A 23,558-nucleotide genomic window follows, 5' to 3' on the forward strand; every position below is an offset into this window, starting at 1 on the left:
TTGGATATGGCAGAGGGAGTAATATGGCTGATTTTTTTCTCTTTTACTACATTAACACTTTCCCTTTTTATTAAATAGAAAGAGCTTTCAGTTTATGTATGGTTTGCAGTTTAATACTTTTTAAAACACAGAGCATCACAAGTGAAACAATAGGGTATTAGATAACACAACGGGCTGTTTCAAAGCTACATGTGAAACTGAATGAAGAGTAGAACTGTTCATGTACGGCGTGGGAGGGGAAAAGATGTAGAAGAGCATAGTATTGTGGATGCACGTTAACGTTCCATTGTAATTACAGACTTCTCTATGTGTGAAACCATGTTTTCATTTTTATTATAAATCTTAAATATATTACAAAACAGACATCTTATTAATTTAACAGTTAGACAGAATAAGTGTGAAGCATCTGGGCAAGCAAGTCACCTTTTTTCTTCATGTAACTTGAGTGGGGCAACGTGGAGTGGACATGTCAAAAGTGCCATTTTTTTGTATAGTCGCTACCAGAAAAATGAAGGGAAAACATCGGTACGGGCTGTTTCTCAAGATCTATCGTAGAACAAACATGGTCAGCTCTACTTTTATTGTTTTGTCTAGTAGAACTGCTTTATCAAGGATACAGTAAAAATAACCATCCTTAATTTTCTAGGTTTGATACGAAATATGCATTACACAGTAGTACCTGTAAAAGGCTTTTTATTAAGTCATTATGGTATGTGGAATGCATAAAAAGCAATAAATTATGTGCCAAATTTTCTTTAAATTTTGAAACGTCAAGCTTATGTTAAGATACTCAACACACACCCTGTTTGCATTTTCTGATGGGCAGATGCTTTATTGAGTAATTAATTCACATGTAACTTTTGACATTTTCACTCTGTGCAGAGTAATGACTAAGGATGATGCTGCTTGTTGCATATAATGTATAGAAATACATATTTCAGAAGAGAGGTAGCAAACCACACATTTCATACCAACACATTTCCAGAGGACATTCAGATTTTACAAGATGGAAAGATCTGTTCCCCAAGACTGTCCTACATAGTAATGACTCATGATACATCTCCTGCCCTTACATTTAGGACAATAAAAACTTTAATGCACAAGTAAATACTGATGAGAAACAACTTATTTCTCTGTCTCATAACAACAAGCATTAAAAAATACTAAGCTTTACAACCTAGGAGAAAGAGATTGCTTATGCTTCTTGAAGTCAAAACCATTTTTTCCTTTGATTTAATAGAAGGAAGTTTATTGATTCTTACTTGTAGTTGGTTTTGAGACTTCTTTCTTTTTAGTTAACAAATTGCTCCTAATTTTAGTACTTTGAAGAGTTTGGCTTTAATATTTTCTATCCTTTGGTTTTGTTCTGACATCCCAGAACACCCGTTTCAATGCACAATTCTCTTTTCACCTAGAAGTAAAGCTCTTCAGTTGACTTTTTATCATCATCATCATTATTACTGTTAAAGCAACCTGATCTGACTCGAATTAAAGATTAGAAGTAGAGCTCATACATGTGCAAAGTGATCACCATGTACTGAAGTGGTTTGATTAAATAAAAGCCTGAGACAGTGTAGATGCTTCTGCATAGTTGCAGTTTCCTCTTGATCTGGACTTCAGCTACCACAGCTGTGTGGGTGACTCAGAAAACCTTCATTCCTCTTGTTTTTTTCTGACCCTGTGCTCCAGCTTGGGCCTTTCTGACCTGCTCTTCCCAAGGTTTCTGTGTTCTTTGCAGGATTAAGTGCGGTTTTGTGTTTGATAAAGGGATTTAAAATCAACGCTGACATCTGCCTCTGCGCTCATGCGTATATACACATACTTGTTTAGTGGAAAATATTTCCATCACAGCAGTATGAAAAAAATGCATAAAATATATAGGTATGTCATATACCCTGCTCCATAGAAAAAAAATGTCAGAAGTTTTACAAAGAAAGCGTGTAGACAACATTATATTTTTAATTAATTATCATACCAGTCCAGGAAAAGCAAGGAAAACGAACACATCACAAGGAAGAACAGGATCCATACTCTAAATCCAGCATTGTTTTTGATTGCCTGTGAGGAAAAGGTTATTGCCATTACCATCACCAGTAAAGATACAGTAGAACTTCAACAATGGCAACCCCGGGTGACTGTGAGCGGCTTCAATCTTCCCTCCCACGGGAGAAAAACAAAACTTGCCCGTAAGTGCAGGTGAATAAAAGTCAGATTTGCTGTAGCTCTTTATCGCATTAAAGTTTCTCTCAGAAATCTTAAAATTGGGCGTTAAAAAAAACCACACATAGACTTTTTTACGTGATACAAACATTAATGTGAGTCATAAAGTTTTGTGTTTATCACCTTTACTGTTTCTCAGTGTGGTTCAGGAAACTGAGTTCTACCTACAAATGTGAAAAAATGAAGCAAAAATAACTTCAGTTGGTGCCATGTTGTTGAACACAGATCTCCAGCTACCAACACAGGGACAAGCAGCTGACAGCTCTGCACCCTCTAAGTGTCCTGCCTAAAGTGCTTAAGAATACCTATTTAAAGGCCTAGTGACCGCATGCTAAATAGTACTTAACCTATTGATTTAAGTCTTTAAAAATACCAAAAATCTTCCCCAGCATGTGCGCTGCCACCGTGCCTGCTGCAGAGCTACTGAAGACATTCCAGATATTCTACTCTGTTTGAAGAAATGTGGAAATAAGTTCCAAATCAGAAATGTTAAGGCCCTAAATTACGCTTGCTAATGTATGTTTGATGCGCATTTCAGGAGAGTTGAGCAGTAAATAACTCATCCTTGAGTTACATATGCTGCATGCTTTGAGGAAGGACAGAAAAATAAAGAAGCCATTTACTGAGCAGCCTAATTCAGGAACTCTGTTTTTATTGAAATCTCAGTTCCTGAGAGAAAACAACATTTCATTCTAATTAGTAAGACAGTGGGATAGATTCATGTACTAGGAGCACGTGAGATGTGTTCAGCATAGTAAGGAGACTTTTCTGCTAACGTTCAGCATTTAACTCCAGTTTCAACAATTTCAGCACTGTCTTTTAGTCTTAGTCTGCAATTTCTCCTCCTCTTTTTTATTTATTTAGTTTTTTAAAACAAACTTCACAGGCCATTAAATGCATGCCAGGTGACCTTCAGGTTTAAAAAATAGGTGAGGCCAAGCAGATTTCTACAGACCTGTATAGCTGTTCCAGTTCTGGTTAGCAAGACAAGCAAAGTGATGATTGTGAACCTTGGCTAACGGGTACAATTTTTCCAAAATCGTCCTACACCCCAGCGCACGTGTGTGAACTCACACGTGCTGTGTAAAGCTACACCTGGGCAGAACAAAGAGAAACGGGTTTAAAACACAACTTGGAGACGTTACCTCTCTTATGTCTTCATTGCCTTCTTTGATATTCTCTGTTGCACCCACAACTAATTGATGGATATTGTCAATATCAGTTTCCTGTTAAGAAAAAAAAAGAAAAATTGATGAATTTTAGGAAAAGACACTTGTAAGGATTTGGGGAACAAGCAGAACCCAAATATAAAATAAAATGTGGTATTATTAACATATTAGTTTCAATGATGCAAAGGTACAGAGGCAATTAAGTTGTAACTTCTTGATGTGTGATTTTATGAGCCTTACTGGAGACCACCAGGATCAACAGAAGTCTCTCAGTTCTCTAGAATCAAGCCTAACCTGTCTAGTTTTTGCCAGCTCTTTTGGAAGAGGTGCCTCCATTGTCAGAAAGGATGCTATTAAATAACACATCTAGCAGGATGCCAACTGAGGCAGACGGATCATTCTAACACGTTGCATTTTCCATTCCCAGTATGTGCTGCTAAGTAACAGCAGTAAATGCCGTGATTTTGCATTTGAAAAACAAAAAATATTTTCTTTCATATTTGTGTCAAAGACTAATTAATCTTACATTTACATCTTGCATGCAACCAAGACCAAAATACCCCCAAGAAATTCTTCAAGCTCTATTTGCTGCTGTAGCATTACATTATACTAACCTGTTGCAGGACTTTTTCAGTGAATATCTCTTGTAGTCTGGAGATTTCCACCACTTTTCCTTCAATTTGTCTTGGCAAAGAACAGAAACACTCGGTTAGAAATGAGTTCAGGCATTCCCGGCTCCCGCAGCCGCGGTTCCCGGCGCCGTGTGCGGGCTGTGCCGGGGCTGGGCGGGTTTGTCACCATCGGGGTGCAGGCACAGCCGGGATGTGAGGACAGTGCTGGGGGGATGAGCAGCTCACAGTGAAGCTCTGGGAAAGACACCGCCCAAAATTCAGGCTTCACTGTGAGGGCTTCACACATCTTCCTTCTTTCATCTCATGCATTAAAAAAAAAAGATCCCTTGTGGGCCCTAAGTAGTCAGTTTTGACCGATCTTTTTGATGTGCTACTCTGAAGTGTGGAATCCACCTCGCCTAGCACTGATAGCCCAAAAGTCATGTTCTAGCTGGAGTTGGCCTTTCGGGTTTTCTGCACAGCAGGTGGGTTTTCGGCACCGCTGCTCTGCCCTGAAAACAGGTCCCTGCTCGGGGGGCGGTGGCTGCACCCCCCGCTGCTGCCTGTGAGCGAGCTGACAGCGCGGTGTGAATGGAAAACTTCATCTTTTAAAACTTTAAATAAGCGACATGGAACACAAACCCTCCAAATCTAACCAATACTATTTTCCATAGTTCCTGTGTCACTCAGACCCATTCTTGACACAACCACACTGTGTAAACTCGTACAGTTCATTCCCTGGGTGCTCCTGTTTTGTCCCTCCTCTGTCCCCCCGCTACAGTTCACACAGCCGGGTGTCCTGCTGCAAATTCACTGAGTGGGTGTTGGGGTTACGGGACCGGCACATGCAGCGGTTTGTCAAATAACAGGAAATTGTACCTGACTTCATCAAAGAGATTATTCATTTCACCAACAAGCCTCTGGTTCTCCTGTTCAAACTGGAAGAAGAGAAGAAAGAAAACACATGAGTTCACATGCTTGGACGCAGGGAACCTTCTTCAGCCCCCACCCCAATCAAGCAACTTCCACCCTTCCCTGCAATCTATTCACCAGGTGTCTCAACTAAAAAGACCTTCAAAATTACCAATACTGTCCTAAACAAGCAATATGAATTTGCTTATTTGTTCCAGTCACTGTAGCACTTGTCATTTTCATCCCGTTAATGAAATAACTTGAAGATTTTGCTCAAGTTACTTTGCAGTAAGGAAAAATATAGTAGATGAAATCTGTCCTTTTTTATTATTTTTGAAATTTGAGTGGGGAAAGCTTTCACACTTGAGAAGGCATGCGATTCTCTTCATGGTATCTTTGCAGTGTCATCGCCATTATTCATGTACTGCCCATGGCATGAAGTTAAGAGCTTTTAGATTTTGCTACAATATGAAATATTTTGACATCTAGTGTAATACTTCAGAAATGCATTGGCTTCACTTATTCCAGCGGAGCTCTTCCATTTATAACGCGTGAGCCATCAATGAAACATTTACATATACTTTTAGCACTACATTTGTCAAACACAAGCATAAATGGGAGAGTTTATACAGTAAAATAGGCTTTGACATTTTAGATGTACTTGACTGTTGGATCATGAGATTCGTTACAGAACAAGTGATCCTGATGATTTCTGGCTGTTAATGCTACATGGCCAAAGCCTTGGTAAGAGCTGGACCTTTGTGGCAGGCACACAACTCACTGGATCTTGGCGCTTTCTCACAGATCTGGAAAGACCCCGGTCTAACACGGTAATACAGCAATAGCACACAGGACATCCATTTCTGCTGAAAACATCACCTGCTACGCACCTCTGACAGACCTGAGCGATACAAGCAGCGGCGTGGATACCAGAAAACACTATTCAGAATGCAAAGAATTGGACACCGGAGCTGCGCAAGACACCAAGCCCTGTTCTAGTTCAGTTAATCTCCTCATTTTGAACCAGCCCACATAATACACTGTGATTCTGGCATAATTCAATCATGTTACAATTTAATTATTAGTAAAAGCGCAGCATTCCTCTTGGCCACCTCGTGAGGTCTTGTTATCCTCTTTAAGACAGAGCAGCGTGTTGTCGAAGATGAAAGGCTCTGCTTACAGGTCACGCTTGATTTTCAGCCGGCGCAACAGGAATTGCTCACTACCTGAGCAAATGCCCAGTGCTTTAGTTTGCAAGAAAAGGAAGCGCTGCCCAGAGAAGACAGTATTTGAAAACAACTATCATCTTGTGCAAAAAGCAAAAGGAGGAAGGAGGAGGAAAGGTCTGAATCACAGAGAACTACGATAACAGCAAGGGCTTTCCATCAGTGAAAGGCAAATTGGCATTTTGTTTTGAGAGCTGTGCCACTGGAATAGCTGAAAATGAAGCACTTAATATTTCAAAGCAGTTTAAACAACAGCACAGTTCATCATTAAGATGCAACATGAAAATCAGTGGCTGTAATATGGCATACAGTTCATCCGTCCCATAACTCCTTTCACGGAGCTGGTCTACAGGAGTGTGTACATTTAACACTATTGTACTGCTACGCCTGGTGATGATCTTTGCCAGCAGCGGGACTCCCGCCCTGCCCCAATCACACCACCAGCATCTCTGTCCCAGGTCTCTTAAGATCTTCCTTACACACCTTACACGTGCAACGTCCCACGAGCATTGCTTCAGCTGCTGATGTGTGTGCGTCCCTTGAAGCGATCCACAGCATTCCCATGGAAACCTCTGCCACATCAAGCACTTTCATAATCCAAACACAAAGAATAAAGTGTGTATGCTATGCAGGCTGCAGTAAAAAAGATCCAGTGCAGCCACTGAGGAATTTGTCCTGCGCTTCTCCACATGCACAGTCCTAAGCAGGTGCTGCTCCCCTGGTTTCATGGGATGACACTGTAGCTCACTAACCACTTTTTCCCCCTGAGTTTTCTGGTAGGTTAGTAAACTGAATCCCACCACAGGACCAGATGATAGGTCTGGCCTAAGGGAGAGTGGATAGCAGAAGCTGAGCAAGACTTCTGTACTGCTACAGACCTACACAGGAAAGCAAGAAAACAAGTGAAGTCAAGCTGCCTTTCATACCCTCGGCCTGCACTCCCTCCTTCTCACACCCCACCCCATGGCCACTGTCCCCCACGCTTTGTGCTCTAACAGTTTTCATCTTGCTTCAGGCCCATCAGGACCTCAGAGAACAAATACCTGACTCTGCCAACAGCACATTAAATGTCAACCTGGATGACTTTGGGGAAAATGGTTACTGTGATAAAAATCAGGAATTTGTAGGTTTAATTTGGCAGAAGTCAGTGTGAAATGACAGGTATGTTTAACGAAGGGTAACAGTGAATCTCAGAAAAAGGTTCAGTCTTCAGACATATCTCATGAAGAATAATGAAAAATGATTTTTTATTTCTTTTCAAATACAAATTTACTTTTGTACTAGATGTTCGCTAGCTACCTGACTGGCAAGAACAGCTTTCTCTTCTTGGGTAAAGGACTCCAGAGAGTCCAAGATCACAGAGGAGCCGGCGGGCTGTGGGGCACTGTCACCCTCGCTGTGGGGCACTGTCACCCTCGCTGTGGGGCACTGTCACCCTCGCTGTGGGGCACTGTCACCCTCGCTGTGGGGCACTGTCACCCTCGCTGTGGGGCAGTGCCCTCAGGGAAGCAGCCCAGCCCCATGGCCCGAGGGGGAACAGGGGAATATTCTGCACAGCTCCCTGAGGTCCCACTGATTTCCACCCTAAAGATCCCGTGGTTTTGTTGAATAAAAGAGTACCAGTGTTACAACATCTTCACCTGTCATTGCCACTGCTGTCTGTAGTGTCTCCTACAGAGCTGAATATATCACTGTACAGTGTATCAGTGCATCACTGTATCACTGCAGTGCAGACATACAGCGGTATTTCCTTCCCAGCCCTGCACCCCTGGCCTTTGCTCCACTGCACCTCCCTGGTTCCCGTGGAGTCACCCCAGAACAAAGCCGAGGAACAGAGCAATGCAACAGCCACGACGTTCAGCACCAAGTCAACTGGATGGTCCTGACGTGGCTGAGCCACCAAGCTGCAATTGTTTCTTCTGACTTCTGTAACTATTTCTGCACAAATATTCAACATGAAAAATCCCGTTTTGCTGCCTTAGTAAAACTGAGATGATAACTAATTTAGAAAGTGAATTTTCAATAAAGAAACAGTGAATGATTTTAATCCCTTACGAAGAGCACAAATCCACTTGAGAAAGTATTCTTTAAAAAGTCCCTTTGATATTTAAAACCCTCTGCTGGCACGGATTGCCTTTTAAACTGCTAAATGATCTTTGCAATTTGAAATCATGGCTGATGGACCACTTGGCACAGACAGCAGTGCTATGCTAAGCCACTCAAATGAACAAAAGGTTAGAGAGCAGAACACATCCTATACCAGTGTGTCTCAAGGGGATTTACATGATGGGAACATAAAGCAAACTATAGCCATCAGTACAGCTCAATGATTTATGGCTTGTTAAAGTAGCCTCTTTTATGACAGTGAAATATTCTGTTACCAAAGTATGGCATAAAGTGACAAACTGCTTAAGGTATGTCTAAAAAATCTAATGCATGGAAGAAATAATCACAGCTCTCGTTTTGTTACCCCATGAGTCACTATATGTACTGTACCTGAATTTAAGATAAAACCAAACAAAAAAGATCAAGTCAGGGAAAATTAGATATTTTCACAACTCAAACAGCAGAGCCAGATTTTTTCCCACTCAATGCAACCACGAGACATCTGCTCACAATAACTATAAAAACATTAATAAACCTGTACTCAGAGTTATAAACTGAAATTTATTGTCCGACTCATACAAAAGCCTGCAACCATTTCGAACAATGTAAAGCTCTCTCCTGTGGGTAAAATAATGACAGAAATTGCTGCTGTAGCAATATGAAAGGCCTTTAAATCATTATTTTACCCAGTGGAAGGATCTTGGAATCGTGACTGAGTATTGTTAAGTATGATTTGACACAGCACAGGAGTTTCTACACTGTATCCTACCCTCTGCTGGGACCTGCTGGATTTTCTGAGTAACTTCAATGCTGTGACGGGTTGGTAACGTGTTCATAAAGACCCTTCCTATGTTAAAAGCACAATGAAGTCATTAAATATTGCTAAGTTAGTATGAAGGTTTTATGCGAGCAATGAAAAAAGCAAAGCACATTCAAACACTTGTATTATTTCCAAGTTACACCTTGGACCTAAATTTACCTGACAATTAGAATATTGGATCCAGTGACTAAAGCCTGTTAGGAATGAAATTACACAGTATCCAGCGTTTAGTAATAAAGACCAATGCTTAGCTATACATTCCTCAAAAATGAACTGAAAGAGGAGTTTTGCTGTGCAATATTCACCCCATACATCCCCAGCCGTTGTAACTTACCTAATTATAATGTTCACAAAAAGGAAAAAAGACCCAAATTCTAAGCAAAAAAACAACCAACCTCCCCCCATGTTAGGTCCACAAAACAGCGATGGCTTGCTCAGCTCTGAGCATCAACATATTAGTGGCAACATTTCTGTTTGAAACCCTGCTGTAAACATACAATGTATTACACAAATATACAAATCTCTGTTTACAGTTTGACAATGGCAATAACACGCAATCCAACGGTAGAAACATTACCTGACAACAAGTGACCCTCATGGCAGGGGCAGGGGGGGGTTGCATTAACTAGAAATAATCGGCTCGCTCTCTACTTAACAACTTTAAGTCTGTATTAACACTGTCATGAATGCTGACTCACTTTTCTTTAAAATCATAATAAATGTAGACTCCTTCCACAGAATAACGTGGAAGTAAGTGATGCTCGTTAGTTTTAGAGCAGGTAGCCAGCAGGCCAGTGTTTCTCCACAGCAGGGCCAGAAGCCAAGTACCAAGAATACCTAACAAATTTCAAATGTAAATTCATACATGGAAATTTAAGAATGAACTACAGCACAAGAGCGGTAATAACATTTCAGTGTATTAGAGTATGTCATGTTTATTTTGGTAGCGTTTTGATCTTCTGCTTCTCTAAACAGACTAGTAAATTTGTCTCTCTTTTCCCACTGAGCAGAAGGATAAACTTAAATCTGAGATCTGAAGTTTCTGGCACAAGTCATTTTTCTAGGCTTAATCATGGCACTGACATCAAGGCACCGTTAAATACTATAAATTTTCTTGCAAACTACAGGCAGAATGGTGTAAGCTAATAAGGACATACTACAGTCTGTCTGAGCTATAAGTTTATTTTATTTGGAGTATCAGTGTTATTTTTATATCCCTTTTCACATGAAGCACAACTCCTCAAACCACAACAGAAGTAAATCGCTGTGAAACAACCAGTAGAAGTTTAAAAAATGTATAATAATTTAAAAACGCACAGCACAGGAGAGCTCTGAATGGGCAAAGAATAGTAATGGATTTTTTAAATAAATCTAATGGTTCTCCCTTAGAAAGAGCTGCCGGAGTGCCTAAGAAGCAGCTGTTAAACTATGCACATAGATTTTTCTCTGACTTAGACCTGGAATCACTCCCCCCCACAAAAGTCATTAAAGAAAACTTATTCCAGGGAAAAATTAAAATCCTTGATTGGCAAAAATCAGCATTTTAAGATGTTTATCTTTCTTCACTCCTGATAAGAGAAACAGAACAAAACTCACAGACTTTGGCAACTCATCTAAGTCATGAGGTATCTGGGGGCCTTAATCTAAAAAGTATAAAAGGATTTCATGAAAAATAAATGTATTCATTCCAAAAGTACCATGGCAAGTGGCATGTTTAAAACTTAATACAGTGTGAAGCCTACAAAAGGCAATTCAACATTTAGTGGTCAATTTTTAGTAAGCCCTGTCAGAGCCATCACCTCTGCAACTTGTTTTCTCCTGATTCTCTGGAAGCTTACACACAGGGGAATAATAATATTGTGCCTAAACACAGAATGAAAATATGTAAAGAATTCTCTTCAAAAAGAAAACAGGAAGCAGGAGTAAGACTGTCGATGTCAGACGGGCACTCAACACCACGAGAGCATCACGAGCAGCCCCTGAAGAACCTCTTCTCTTTGACAAACTAAATTTTAGGAACATCAAAAAAGTCTAACAGACAGGTTGCAATCATACCTATGTTAGAATTTTTGTAGTGTATCAGTTCAACTGTAAGCAGAATTGGATCAAACAATAATAAATGTGCTGATAATGGGCAAATGCAGAAAGGTAAAATTAATGAGATTCTGCTGTAACAGTGAGCTTGTAGCTAGTCCTTCTAGTAATCCAATCTCATCTATCAATCCAAAAAAGGAATAAAATTAAGTATAATGCCATAGGTATACTTAAATAGTATAACTATTTAAGGTGTGTTCTAGAAATAGTCCAAGTAAAAAATGGCCAAGACTTTATTCTTTCAGAAGTTTCACAATGCTGCTTCTGATGCTGCCTTGACTTCTATTGCTTCCTGACTAAAAAAAACCAATTCATAATTAAAAAAAAAAAAAATCAACTGTTGAAATATGTTTTTACTAATTTCATGGCTCCTTGTAAGTATTTTGTGGCAATTTAAATATTAGCTGCTACCAGAAGAACCAGCAAGCCATGTGCAAAAGGTATATCTTGTTATGGCATTATTCTGCATAACGTGAAAGTTGAAAGTGAATTTGCGTGAGTCTGTACTTTCTTAATAAATATGAATACAGCAGAAAATATAATAAAATGGAAAATAAAATGCAAGATATACTTACCATTTGTATTTCTTCAGGTGACAGCTCATCTTCACCTTTACCGTCCCCCCACAATCCCAGGTTACTTTGGGCATCAGGCAGATTCCTGTCTGTGAAAGAACCACCAAACACCTCAGACAACACAGGACACCAAGTAGTAAACTGAAAAGCATTTTTCGTCCACTTCAGAACCCCGAACTCGTTATATCTCATTTGTTGTTAACCAAGATTCACCCTAAAGCACAAAATTACACCATTAACATTTAACTTCTAAACTGGGACAAAAGTCTATGCGTATTTTTAATTTTGTCAACTGTAAGGAGCTGCAATAATATCTTGACAGTGAAGGACGTAAATCAACTCACAATGCACTGGGACTTATTATGGCACAAAATACTGCAGCATTTGTCTTTTAACAGAAGAAAACACGCATTTTTCAAAATGACAGTCTATATGCAAAGCTATTATCTTCCAATGAGACTCGACAGAACCACCAGCTCCTCATTCCAAAAAATAAAAACAGAATCTCAAAGATATTTTAAGCAAATTTCACAGGACAAACTTGATTTCCTCCCGCTGTGCGTATTACAGTGCAAACCCTACAGCAGGCGGTGCAAGGGGCTTTCTGCGTGTGGCAGGATCAGACCCCATCCCACAACTACCTCACACATCACAGCTGCCTCATGGATTCCAATAGTACTTTAGTACTTCCCCTTCAATTAAAGCTAATCAGCTGCATGAATCTTAACAGGACTTGGGCACGAAAGATATTGGATGGCTATTTCTGGGATATTCCCTTCTGGAAGATTTATTTTTAGGCTAAATTATATATTTCTGATTTATAGGCGAAGTTAGAATAGGAGAGAAAAGAAACTATGCTACAGGAACCCACTGTTCCTGCAGCTGTTGTAGCAGCAGTGTTTAAAATCACCCAACAAGAGCACATTAAAATACAGAAAGAGTTAGTTTACATTTTTTCATAGATTTCAGACTTCCTGTTTATCCCAGTGATCTTTTTCAGGCATTTATAAGTATTTTCATTTGTTTTGTTATAACCTTCAAGCCTTTTTTCCAGTTGCATAAGCAGCACTAGTGCATCATCATTCAGATACTGACTTCTCTTGGGAAGCCTCTGAAAGGCGTAGCCCTATTTATAAACATATATATGAAAAGGATTTAAAGCAGAAATTTTCCCTTTTATCCTCCATTATAATATTTGTGAAAACTCTTGAAAAATAAATATTATGAAAGTGTATTGTTGTGTACGTCTGCTTTATAACTGTATATTTTGCTTCCCAGCAACCAAACCAGGATGTACAAACAATGACAATGTTACATATTAGAGATGTGGATAAGGAATATAGTAAATTAAAAAACCCCAAACCAAACACCCCACCCCCCCAAAAAATCAGTTCTTTCTTACAAGTAATAAGAAATAAAAACAAGAATATCTTAAAGATTGCTTAGAAAAATTTCAAGACTCTTTTCCACGGGGTACCATCAGTATTTCTAATATCTTCCACAGAAACACAAAACTTATTTGTTTAGGTAATCAATGTATTTACTTTATATCGAAACTATAATGAATTATTTACTAGATTCAAAGAAAATAAGATAATTAGTTTATGGAGCCAAGAAAAAAAAAAAGATCTATTCTGATTTCAGCCCAGAGGAACCAATTATTTTCAGGGCCTGTCAGCACTGTTAAAAAAACAGCACCTGTATCCAATGTGATTGTTAATAAGCAAATATGGTGAGCGGTAAGTAAGAAACATCTCCCCAGGGTTCCTCCTGTCACTGCAGAACATCCGTGGCCACTGGGAGAGTTGTGCTGCAGCTTTCCTGGAGCTGACAGGAACGCGTTCCTACAGATCACCCAGCGAAAGCCAAGCCACGCTTCTTTTGCAGGAAGAAGCAGTTAACGCATGACAGGGAAACAAAATAATGATCAAGTCCTCTGAACCCTTTTCCACGCTGAAAGGACACAGCTGCTAAGCTTGTGGACCAGTCCGAAAGCTACTCATTATTTACACTTATCGCCATAAACAAATGCTCAAATTTGTAATACGCAAATAAACAGCACATAAAAGCAATCTCCAATGAGACTATTTTCCTACCATGAGGCATGTCCTGTATAATTCTAATGTAAACAGGTGCTTTGCCTCAAAACAAAGGTAGGCACGTTTTGCTTTGGTTCCTGCCAAAAAAAAAACAGACAAAACCCAAGTTGTGCTTCAGCACGTCGAGCAGGACATAACATTCAAATTTAGGACAGGGCCACAAACTCCCTTCAGAAAAACTGTCTTTACAGCTGAGATACTTACACAAGGGCCCCAGGCACGCTGATGATGGGTAATTCATAAATACAAGTGATCACCATTCTCTAAACCACTTATGCTGAGGATAAAACAGTTTATTCCTAAACACAGTAAGTTCTCCAATGTCTTAAAAATTTGAAAAGTCACTTCTAAATTAAAAAAAAAGAAATATCAAACACTGTAAAATTTAAACTGAGCTTATTTCCTCGTCATCTTGTTCACGCCATTTCCATGCTTTGACAACCACCTACTAGCGAAGTCACGAGGCTGATTTCTATAAGCAGCAGCAACCAACACTTACACTTATGTGAGGAATCACAGGCTATCTGCACTTACACACTGTTTCAGACAGATTTATTTTGAGATACAAGTTTCATAGTTTTCTCCAAGCCTAGTCAGCAATCCCTCAATAAATAAATACTGCATCAGCATCTCTTATGCGACAGGACCCCTACTTACTTATAAAAGACTAAAGCATAAACTAATAAAAGTGAAAATTGGAGTAATCAAAGTTCCTGTGCAAGAAACAAAGCTTCATTTCTGTTTATTACGGTGGTTTGCTGTGTCCAAGGCAACCAAAGAACAGCATTTTCCACAGCGTGGCACAGATTTTTGGAGCAAAATTTTGAATGCCGCTGTGGGGAGGGAGTGCACAATTTCAGAGATTGTGGAGACATTCAGCAACAAGGAAAGAGCAGAGGGCAGAGATGCTGCTGCGCTGCCGCTTCTCTGCCAGCACCAGCTCACACCTGCCAGACACTGATAACGTGTTACAGCGAAACTCATCCATGTGCCTGTGTGCTGATCACTTCAGACATACTACAAAAATGTAGTAAGCACTAGAAATGACACATAATCAAAAACTTCACTTCTTACAATAAATGCAGTGTGGGGGCACAGGGAGGGAGGGAAGCATACTGATAGGGCTGCAGAAGTACAAACTGGTTAGGAAGATAAGCAATGCTGTATCAGAAAATGAAGCTGTTTGCACAGTGTGTGGTAATTCAGTAAAAGAGCCTTCATCCAGAAATGGAGTAGCCACTCCATATGAATCCACCCTTTGTACAGCCCTGAAGTCACCAACCAGAGGAACTTTACTCTTTCAATAAAAATCACCAAAGAAACAATACCTGTTTATTAGAATAATATGGCCATTGAGTGCATTTCCTCTATCTCGATGAAGTAATGGCACATTTCATACAGTTTCTGTTTCTCTCCAAAAACAATTTTCACACTGTAAATCACAGGGTACCTTGGACTCCTCTGCACAGCACAAGCAGGAGAACTCAAGCCAGGAAAAGTAACTCCAGAATCACAGAAACAAGATTTCTCTTCAGGTGTGAAATCTAAAGTTATCTGCATAGCGAAGCTACTGCAAAAGGCATTCTGCAATGAAGATCTGCCAGTGTACATGTCCCAAGACAGACCAAAACAGCTGAGAGAAGGGATTTACATCCCCTGGCCTCAGAAGCAGGCCACCAAAATATCAGAAGCAATGTTCACAAGCCCTGTCAAGAACAGCACCAGCTGAAATGACCCTGGGGTCAGAGATACTGCTTTGGATTTCAGGCTATCTCCTGCCCACTGACAGGTGAGATGTCATCTTTCCAGCAAGGAAATTCTTTGTTGTGGAGAAGAACATCCCCAAAACTACTGCACCTGATCAGACAGTAACCTTCCCACTATGAGCATATTCCATCTTTGAGTTCCTACTGTAGAGGTGTCCACCCCAAGGTCTGTGTGCTCAGGAAGGCACTGAGCTACTTTCCAATTCCTTGCCATCAGTGAAAGGAAAGTGGAAAAATCGGACAGATCTCAGAAGATACGTAAGTAGATGGGTATTGATGAAAAGAAATAAAAAGGAAAGAGTTCACACAGAGTTTATTGAGAGGATGAGGAACCCAGCAAGGCATAAGACTTTCTTTAGCTGGTCAGAAAAAGGTTGTCAAAAAGTTTAAGATTTTGCTTCCTCATGTCTCCCAATGTGCGTCACAAAACCCTGATCAACTCAGCGGAGATGAAAATAGAAAAGGTTGGAGTCATTGGAACAGGCCCTTGTCATGTGAAGAAAGTATTAGCGAACAGACAGGCCTGGCCACAAAAAGCGAAATATAACTATGTTTTATTCTTACCTTTGCTTTCCTCAGCAGAAAGCTTTTCTTCAGGATCATCTAAAGGATTCTGTGAAGATTTCTCAGGGGAAAGAGGTGATTTGGACACGTTGCTCTGCTCAGGTTCGAGTCTGGACCTAGAAACACATGAGTCTATAACTTTAAAGATATTACACAGCTGAGTTTCTCTAAACAGAGAACAACCGCAGATTAGTAAATTTGACACTTCTTGACAACTTCACATTAAAGATTTCCCAGTCAAGATACAAAATGTACTCAGCAACTTTCACTGAAATATTATTCCAAAAAGCAAAGAAAGCACAAACAGTATTCCTGAACTAAATACATGTTAAGAGCTGAAGAGAATTTTGAAGGCTATAGCATAAAAACAGAGGCATTTTCTTAAACTTCCTTTCAAAAATCCACTGTATTAAAATATACATATTTTAAAAACAAACAAACAACATTTTGGCCATACTGAAAATTCTTTTTTGTAGCAAGAGTCAACACCACTACTTTGTTTTCTTTCAAGTAATAATTACAATTTTATATTGTGAATCATCATAAAGGAAAAGTAAGAAAATGAAACAGAATTAGCTTTTTCCTGAAACAAATATTTTTATTCAAGTAGCTTTAAAGAGCAGTTTAACCGGGATGAAAGTGATCCTTACCTTGTTTGCCAAAAGAAACAAAAGACCACTTAGAAGCAAGGCAAAGAAAACCCGTATGGAGCGGAGAGTTATATACTACATCTATGTCCCTGCTATGTAATTTTAATATAAAGGCAATGCAAAAACCAAGAAGTGTATTCAGTGATTATAGAGGGTGTTTCAAAAAGATGGATCCAATTTGATGACATCCCTCAGAAGAAACTGGGTCCATATTTTGAAACACCCCATATATTGCGTAATTGTCAAGTACGTTTCACTATGGCACCAAAAAAAAAATTAAAATTAGTGGCAACCCATTTTTTACAGTAAAAATCTGCGGTTTATTCTAACTAGAATGAATTCTGCAACTGCTACATAGTAGACAGTTGAAGGTTCAGCAACTATGCTGTTAGAGACTTAAAGAATAAAGAACCCAAGAGCAATGGGCTGAATCACCTGCTGTGGCACCTTCATCACTTCCTCCCCTCCCAAATACCATCAACAGTTAATCTCATTATGATCTGTTAAGCAGCACGGGAAGATTGCAGAAGGTGTTGCACTGCATGTTCCTTTCCTTTTTCTATTCTGTCTCAATTCTAACCCACAATTAGAAAATTCTAAGAAAAACTGATTATAATGCATTAGCCATTATTTAGTGACTATATTATTTAAACAAGAAAAAACAGTAACAGGGAACTTTTCTTAGTTCTAAAAATTCTGCAAGTACTTGGCTTTTGGTAATTTTACAAGAACAAACTCCTCTCATCTCCTCCCTCTCAAGTCCCAAATTTGCTTAATATTGAGGAAAAAAAAAGACTCTGACACTAATAAAATACCAGTTCTCCAGCTTGATTTGAATAACTGCATACATAATTCACAAGATATTCTAATGGAAAAATAAGTTTAAAAATGAAATGAAATATAATTTTGAATACCAATAAACATGAACACTGAAAATCACAACTAACTATCTTTACAGAATGAGCTGCTTGTGTTTTTATTTATCAGCTTTTAATTTCGGGAACTAGTCGTATGTAACTGGCAGAACTTTTGAATGAAAAAATTATGAGCTAATACATAAAGGCAACTTATGTAAGTAAATTATAACAGGCAATTTGTTGAAGAGCTTAGGATGCTTATCAATATAAAAGGAAACACGAAGTGTAATTCTATTGCAAACCTTTCAGTATTGTCTGATACGCACATATTTTATGTTGACTAAATTGCAGGAAAGAAGATCAGCGCTAAGATTAATTTACTTTTAAAGAAATGTATTCCTTTATTGCGTGTTGCCCTGACTTTGCACAGTACGCTAATGTACAAAGATTTCAAATTAAAAAAGAAAAAATGGCTGGGATGCACTATTTAAAGCATGCATAGTTCTTTTAAGTGATGGAACAGGTTCTTATCACATCTACCAAAATTCTTAGGGAAATTACTAAGTCAAAGAGTTAAAGGTATACAAAAAAAGCCAGTTTTTCTTCAAGTCATCATAAAAATTGGCTTATGCTCTCTGATTTATTTAAATTGAATTTTATCTTAAATGACAAATTAGCCATTGCATCCTGTCTACAATGCATACAGGCTCTACCTGGTCAACATCTGTTTTCTATCACAGTTCTTACATCTGTAAACAGAGGCAGAAAGGCATCCTCTACTATCGCATACCAGGACTGCATCTCCTGGGTTATTTTTAAATGCCTTATGCTCTCTAATTAAGTGGTATTCTAACTTCTGAGATAGCTTTTTCATTGCTCCGTGTTTAGCATCCATCAAATTGAGTTATTTTCTTTGTTTAGTCCTCTAAAAAATCTTGAACCTGGGATTTGACATGGAAACAGTAATATTGGAGTACAACAAAGAGAAGAGCTGGTATTTGTGAGGCAATTCTATAACTGCAGGGACCACGCTGTCTGTCTTTGCAGTGTGAAAAATACTTATAAGGTTACCTATTTTTTACAAACTAGAAATATCACACAGTTTGTTTCTGTTTGTGTTTTCTGAAAAGTTACAGGAGTTACAAAAATACCAATGCCTTATTTTTCTCTCATTACTTCTGAACCAACTTCAGAACTGGTTCGGGTATTTTATTTACTTGGTTTCTACTTGTACTGCTATTTGTGTCTCAGGTGGGTATATTTGAGTGAATTCAGTTGTGCTTAATCATGCTGAATCACCCTGAATAAAAAGTACTTACAGACTTTTGAAAACACATCTCTAGTTTCAATGTAAACAGCTAATCGAGCCAAACACCAAACTGATAAAGCAGCATCAAATCTTGGAAAAAACACTCAATTCATGTATTGATGTGTATGTTCTAGAATTTGTTATTTTAAAATTAAGATGTACATAACAGAACTTTAGGTTAGAATTCAAATAATGCAGATTGAGAAGACTTGGAGAGCCTTTCAGGTACTAAATAAATTGCAAATGTGTTTATTCTCCCCGTCATTCTTACACCTGGGAGTGGGCAGAAAAAGAAATTGAAAAAGCATGGTTTTATTATACTTACCTGGGAAAAAAAAACCAAAAAGAAACAAAAAACAGACAAAAAAGCCTGCAAGCACATCATCTTTAACTTCTCCTATACATTTTCACCTCTATGTTAGCAGCCTGAATTTCTGCCATGATAGGAAGCAGAAAGTCTTTTGTTTCAATTAAAAAGTTACATGGAAGATTTTTATTTTAATCATGTTTCTACTTGCCATGAAGACACACCATATCAAGTAACATTTAATAACAACAAAATCACTTGCTTTATCAGAAAGCTTGTGTCTTAAATATGTGTGTGTATATATATATATATATATGTGTGTGTGTAAAAGAAAAAAGGAGAACTAGACAGAGACAGTATCCTAAATGGTATCTTTGAGACATATTACCAATGTGCAGGATTTCATTCAAAATTATTTTATGCACAATATTACTTAATGGGACACACAAAAATATATTTTTGCATTTGTAGAAGTCCAGTACATTTATTAACCCACATTTTACCAGTTTGGTGCCTTAATCATTTGCATAAATGTAAAGTACAACACTGTATTGGCACTCTGCCATCTATAAACTTAACTTCTCATTCCAGCAGTGTGAAAGAGCCCTGGAATGCATCTGCTGACAGCAGAACTAAAAACAATCTCCTTAGAATCTAAACATGAATAATAGTTTTGTTGAATATCCTACAAACAAAAGGCACAGTTAAACTATTTTTTGACACTACTCACAGTCTCTTCTTATCTATCACTCGCTTAACTCGGATGGCTCTTTGCTCGGAATACAACTTACACACTCCTGTTCAAGACAGCAGTAAACAAAACCTGAGGTTAGAAGAGCATGATTTCTTTCTTGGAAAATACAATAGTTCATTTTTAACCATTCAAAATACTAAGTACTTTTTAAGTAATCTTCAATGAAGTCCAAGACAGCTGTTCTGTGCTCCTTTACCTGAGAAGACTGGACACCCTTGTGTGCTGAAATACAAAAGAAAGACATAACACAGCCTTTTAAATTTTTACTGGATTACACAGAATTTGCATATTCAGTTGATATGCAGTTATATAAAATGTTAATAGGCACCTGAATATGTTACATATTAATATTTATTTGAAACAGCTATATTTAAATATAGGTTCCATAAAACAGCAAATCACTACAACAAAGCAAAAGCTGAAAACAACTAGTGTCTTAAAATATTTATGTTATTGATTTGTTATATACGCCACTGAGTCATATTATGTCAATTAAATTTCTAAACAAGAATAGATGTCCCCAAGCCAAGCCTGGCAAAACAGATCTAAGGACTTAACTTGCTTAAAATATTCATCTAACGTTTTAAATTCTCCAGTGTATACGCTACGTGGAAAACACAAAGAGCAAGTCAACTTAAAAATGCCAAAGCAGAAGTTCTCTCTACAACTTCCATAAGACGGCATTGTAAAGGTATGATACCATACTCAGATTGTCAAAATCACTGTTACTTTACCAGTACTCTGTGAAAGTTATTGAATTATCTCAAACTTGGAAATGTTATACTTGTAATACACGATGGGTGAACAGGCTACAAAGAGACAACCATTGAATTTACTAAGCTTTGGTTCAGGCCTCTGTGTCACAGTGCTAAATTACTATTCAAGTAATAATTATTTAAGACCTTTTTTACACTTGCTAATTAGTGTACTTGAACACATAAATAGAATTCGATGCTCTGGCTTCTGCTTCCACTAACGTTAAAGAAAATACAGTACTAATCAGTCCATGGGATTACACAGATGCAAACAAAAGGCAATGAGACTTCACCAATCTCTCTCCAAAAGCATTTCAGGTTCACCATCCAATAGTCAGCATTATATTGGCCCTTACCTATAAGTAAGAAAAAACATTTAGGAGTTGCTCAGTTTACCTTCTGTTCTCAGCTGATGGATGGCATCGGCACACGTCCTCATGAATATCTGAGCATCTTGATCTATCTGATCCCGCTCTGTATCTGTCATCCTCACATACTCAGACATAATATGGCTGAGAAACAAGAGAAATGGTCACTTAAGAAATCCCCAACATAATATCTACAAGTACATGCTTTAGACCTTCTTCCCACTCATCATCTCCACAGAAGCTTTTCTGCGACACTGATTCTCACAGAAAAAGTAAAAAGTACAATAACCATCACTGATAAAAATGCCACTTCTATAAAGCTGAGAGGTTTTTAAAACCATTTTTCACTAGTCAAAGATGTAGAAAAAGCAATAAATCCTACCATCTTGTACATAATCAAATACTGAGCAGATAAGGAGCAAATACAACTGGAAAACACATCATTATCACCAGCACTTATTCCAATGAAGTATATTTCAATTCTAAAAACATGAAAACAAAGTATGATAAAGAAAAAGGTCAAATGTTGAAAGAAGTACAAGAAATTGGAACTTATTTTACTTAAATATATGCTCATTATCCTGATTACTGAGCTTCATTTTTAAAATAGTTATACTATGAAATCTGTGAATTCAAACCAGAGTAAAGAATAATATTGGAAAATAATGCACATTTTTAATATGAAATTGATTGTAAGGCTTATTAAAAACTGTTCCCATTGTTTATTTCTATCTTAGATAATACATTATGTATTTAATATAGTTCAATAGGATTCATATATATTTTTGTTACTAAATTAATAAAAATGGAGGCCTGTCTGTAAAACGTTAACACACTGTAGATAAGCACCAGAAAAGCATAGTGGTATTTAACAGTGTTTCCACAGCCATAGATGATCAGATGATAAAACTTTACTACAGCATCTTATCCTGTGATCATCTAGGGTTTCCTGATGATGCAGTAATCACAGCCTATTATATCTGCCTTTAAAAACAGGAAAGAAAACCATAACCCATTCCCTCATTTTTATTTAGATTTTTATTCATATGTGAAAATTTGCCCACTTGTTTAAGGTATGGATAATGCAACCACATTAACGAAGGAATACAACTAAAGTTTTAAGTGTCCTCTAATGTCCCCGAGTATGATATAAAAATGTTGTCATTCTTATCCCATGTGACTGGTTGCACATGAAAAAAAACAGCACATGGTTCATCAGGGTTGAAAATTAATTTCTGCTTACTGTCCAGCTATTATACAAGCACAGATTAGCCAGCAAAGAGTAAGGCAAACTAAGCAGAAGTAATACTCTATATTTTACTTGTTTGTTTCCAACACTGTCATCTATCTGACATCTAAGTATCAGGGCTTTTTTTCCCCTCTTGTTAAAACTATTCTAAATATTATAAAATTATTAGTTACAATTTACAGAAAAGCAGCCAGCTATGGTGTTTTCATTTATATTTCACTATCTGAGTTGCTCTCCTTTAGTCAGGACAGACAGGTTTCATAAACTTGTGACAAAATCCGTATCACTACTGTAATCAGTGGTCTACGCCGTAAGTGCAATTTGCTCTCTCTGAGAAAGCAGCTTCTGAATGACGAGAGATTTGAAAGTGTCCGATTTTAGAGACATACAATAGAAAAGCTTTCCACAGCTTGATTAAGATGACATACTGATAGTTACATATGCAATATAAGATAACTCACTGTTAAACATATTAGGACAGACCTCTCCCTCACTCCCTTTGCACAGCTTATATAGTTAGGGCTTTTTATTACTACTCTGTGGCCTCAGTATGTTCTCAGCAAACATAAAGCCAGAAAATCCATTCTTATATGCAGCTCTGCATGCAGCTCTGCCCAAGAGAAAGGGACCATTAAGGATAATGCATAACGTTGTTCAGCAAACCCCGTCTAGAGAGTGACTTGAGCACGTTAGGGTATGCAGATTCAGACAGAAAATGAGAACGTAGGAACAGCTTCACGATGGCCCCTTGATGAAGCAAAAAAATCTCTACTGTTCTATTTCAGATTACAATAATAAGTTCTGTTTGTTCTACTGCTGAACAGAGTATGAAGTTCTTGCCTTTATACATATAGGTTCTCGTACCCTGTGCAGCTTTGTGGTATTTGTAGAGTTCTATACTTTCCACACACTTTTTAACATTACAACATTACAAGGTAAATAAAGATTACAAAATACAAACCAGAATTTCTTTTAAATCACACTTAGAAATACATATGAAAAAATTTCCCTCGGGTATTCTTTATTTGTTACTAACACTGTAGGTAGTAGTAATACAGTGATATTCTGAGGATAATTGTAAGAGCTTGAACATTGTGAAACAACTTGTTTGGTTACTTTTCATAGTCGCTAAAACAAAAGTATGGTA

The 23,558-nt window shown here is 38.0% G+C and overlaps 1 protein-coding gene across 2 annotated transcripts in view; it reads right to left on the reverse strand.

Moving 5' to 3' along the window:
• Nucleotides 1-91: 91 nt before the first annotated feature.
• The window catches only part of STX18 (syntaxin 18), a 68,061-nt gene continuing 44,594 nt past the window's right edge, over nucleotides 92-23,558 (reverse strand). For both annotated transcript variants that reach the window (XM_082050497.1, XM_082050496.1), the window contains exons 3-11: nucleotides 21,191-21,306; nucleotides 20,184-20,261; nucleotides 20,016-20,082; nucleotides 16,163-16,278; nucleotides 11,734-11,822; nucleotides 4,880-4,938; nucleotides 4,004-4,073; nucleotides 3,366-3,446; nucleotides 92-2,058 (exon numbers count right to left, since the gene is read on the reverse strand). In XM_082050497.1, coding sequence (XP_081906623.1) covers nucleotides 1,963-2,058; nucleotides 3,366-3,446; nucleotides 4,004-4,073; nucleotides 4,880-4,938; nucleotides 11,734-11,822; nucleotides 16,163-16,278; nucleotides 20,016-20,082; nucleotides 20,184-20,261; nucleotides 21,191-21,306 — 772 coding nt within the window. In that variant the 3' untranslated portion in view covers nucleotides 92-1,962. The remainder of the gene's footprint in view (nucleotides 2,059-3,365; nucleotides 3,447-4,003; nucleotides 4,074-4,879; nucleotides 4,939-11,733; nucleotides 11,823-16,162; nucleotides 16,279-20,015; nucleotides 20,083-20,183; nucleotides 20,262-21,190; nucleotides 21,307-23,558) is intronic.

The sequence above is a fragment of the Streptopelia decaocto genome (genome assembly GCF_964273445.1).
Source record: "Streptopelia decaocto genome assembly, chromosome: 4".
In the NCBI taxonomy this organism is placed as follows: Eukaryota; Metazoa; Chordata; class Aves; order Columbiformes; family Columbidae; genus Streptopelia; species Streptopelia decaocto.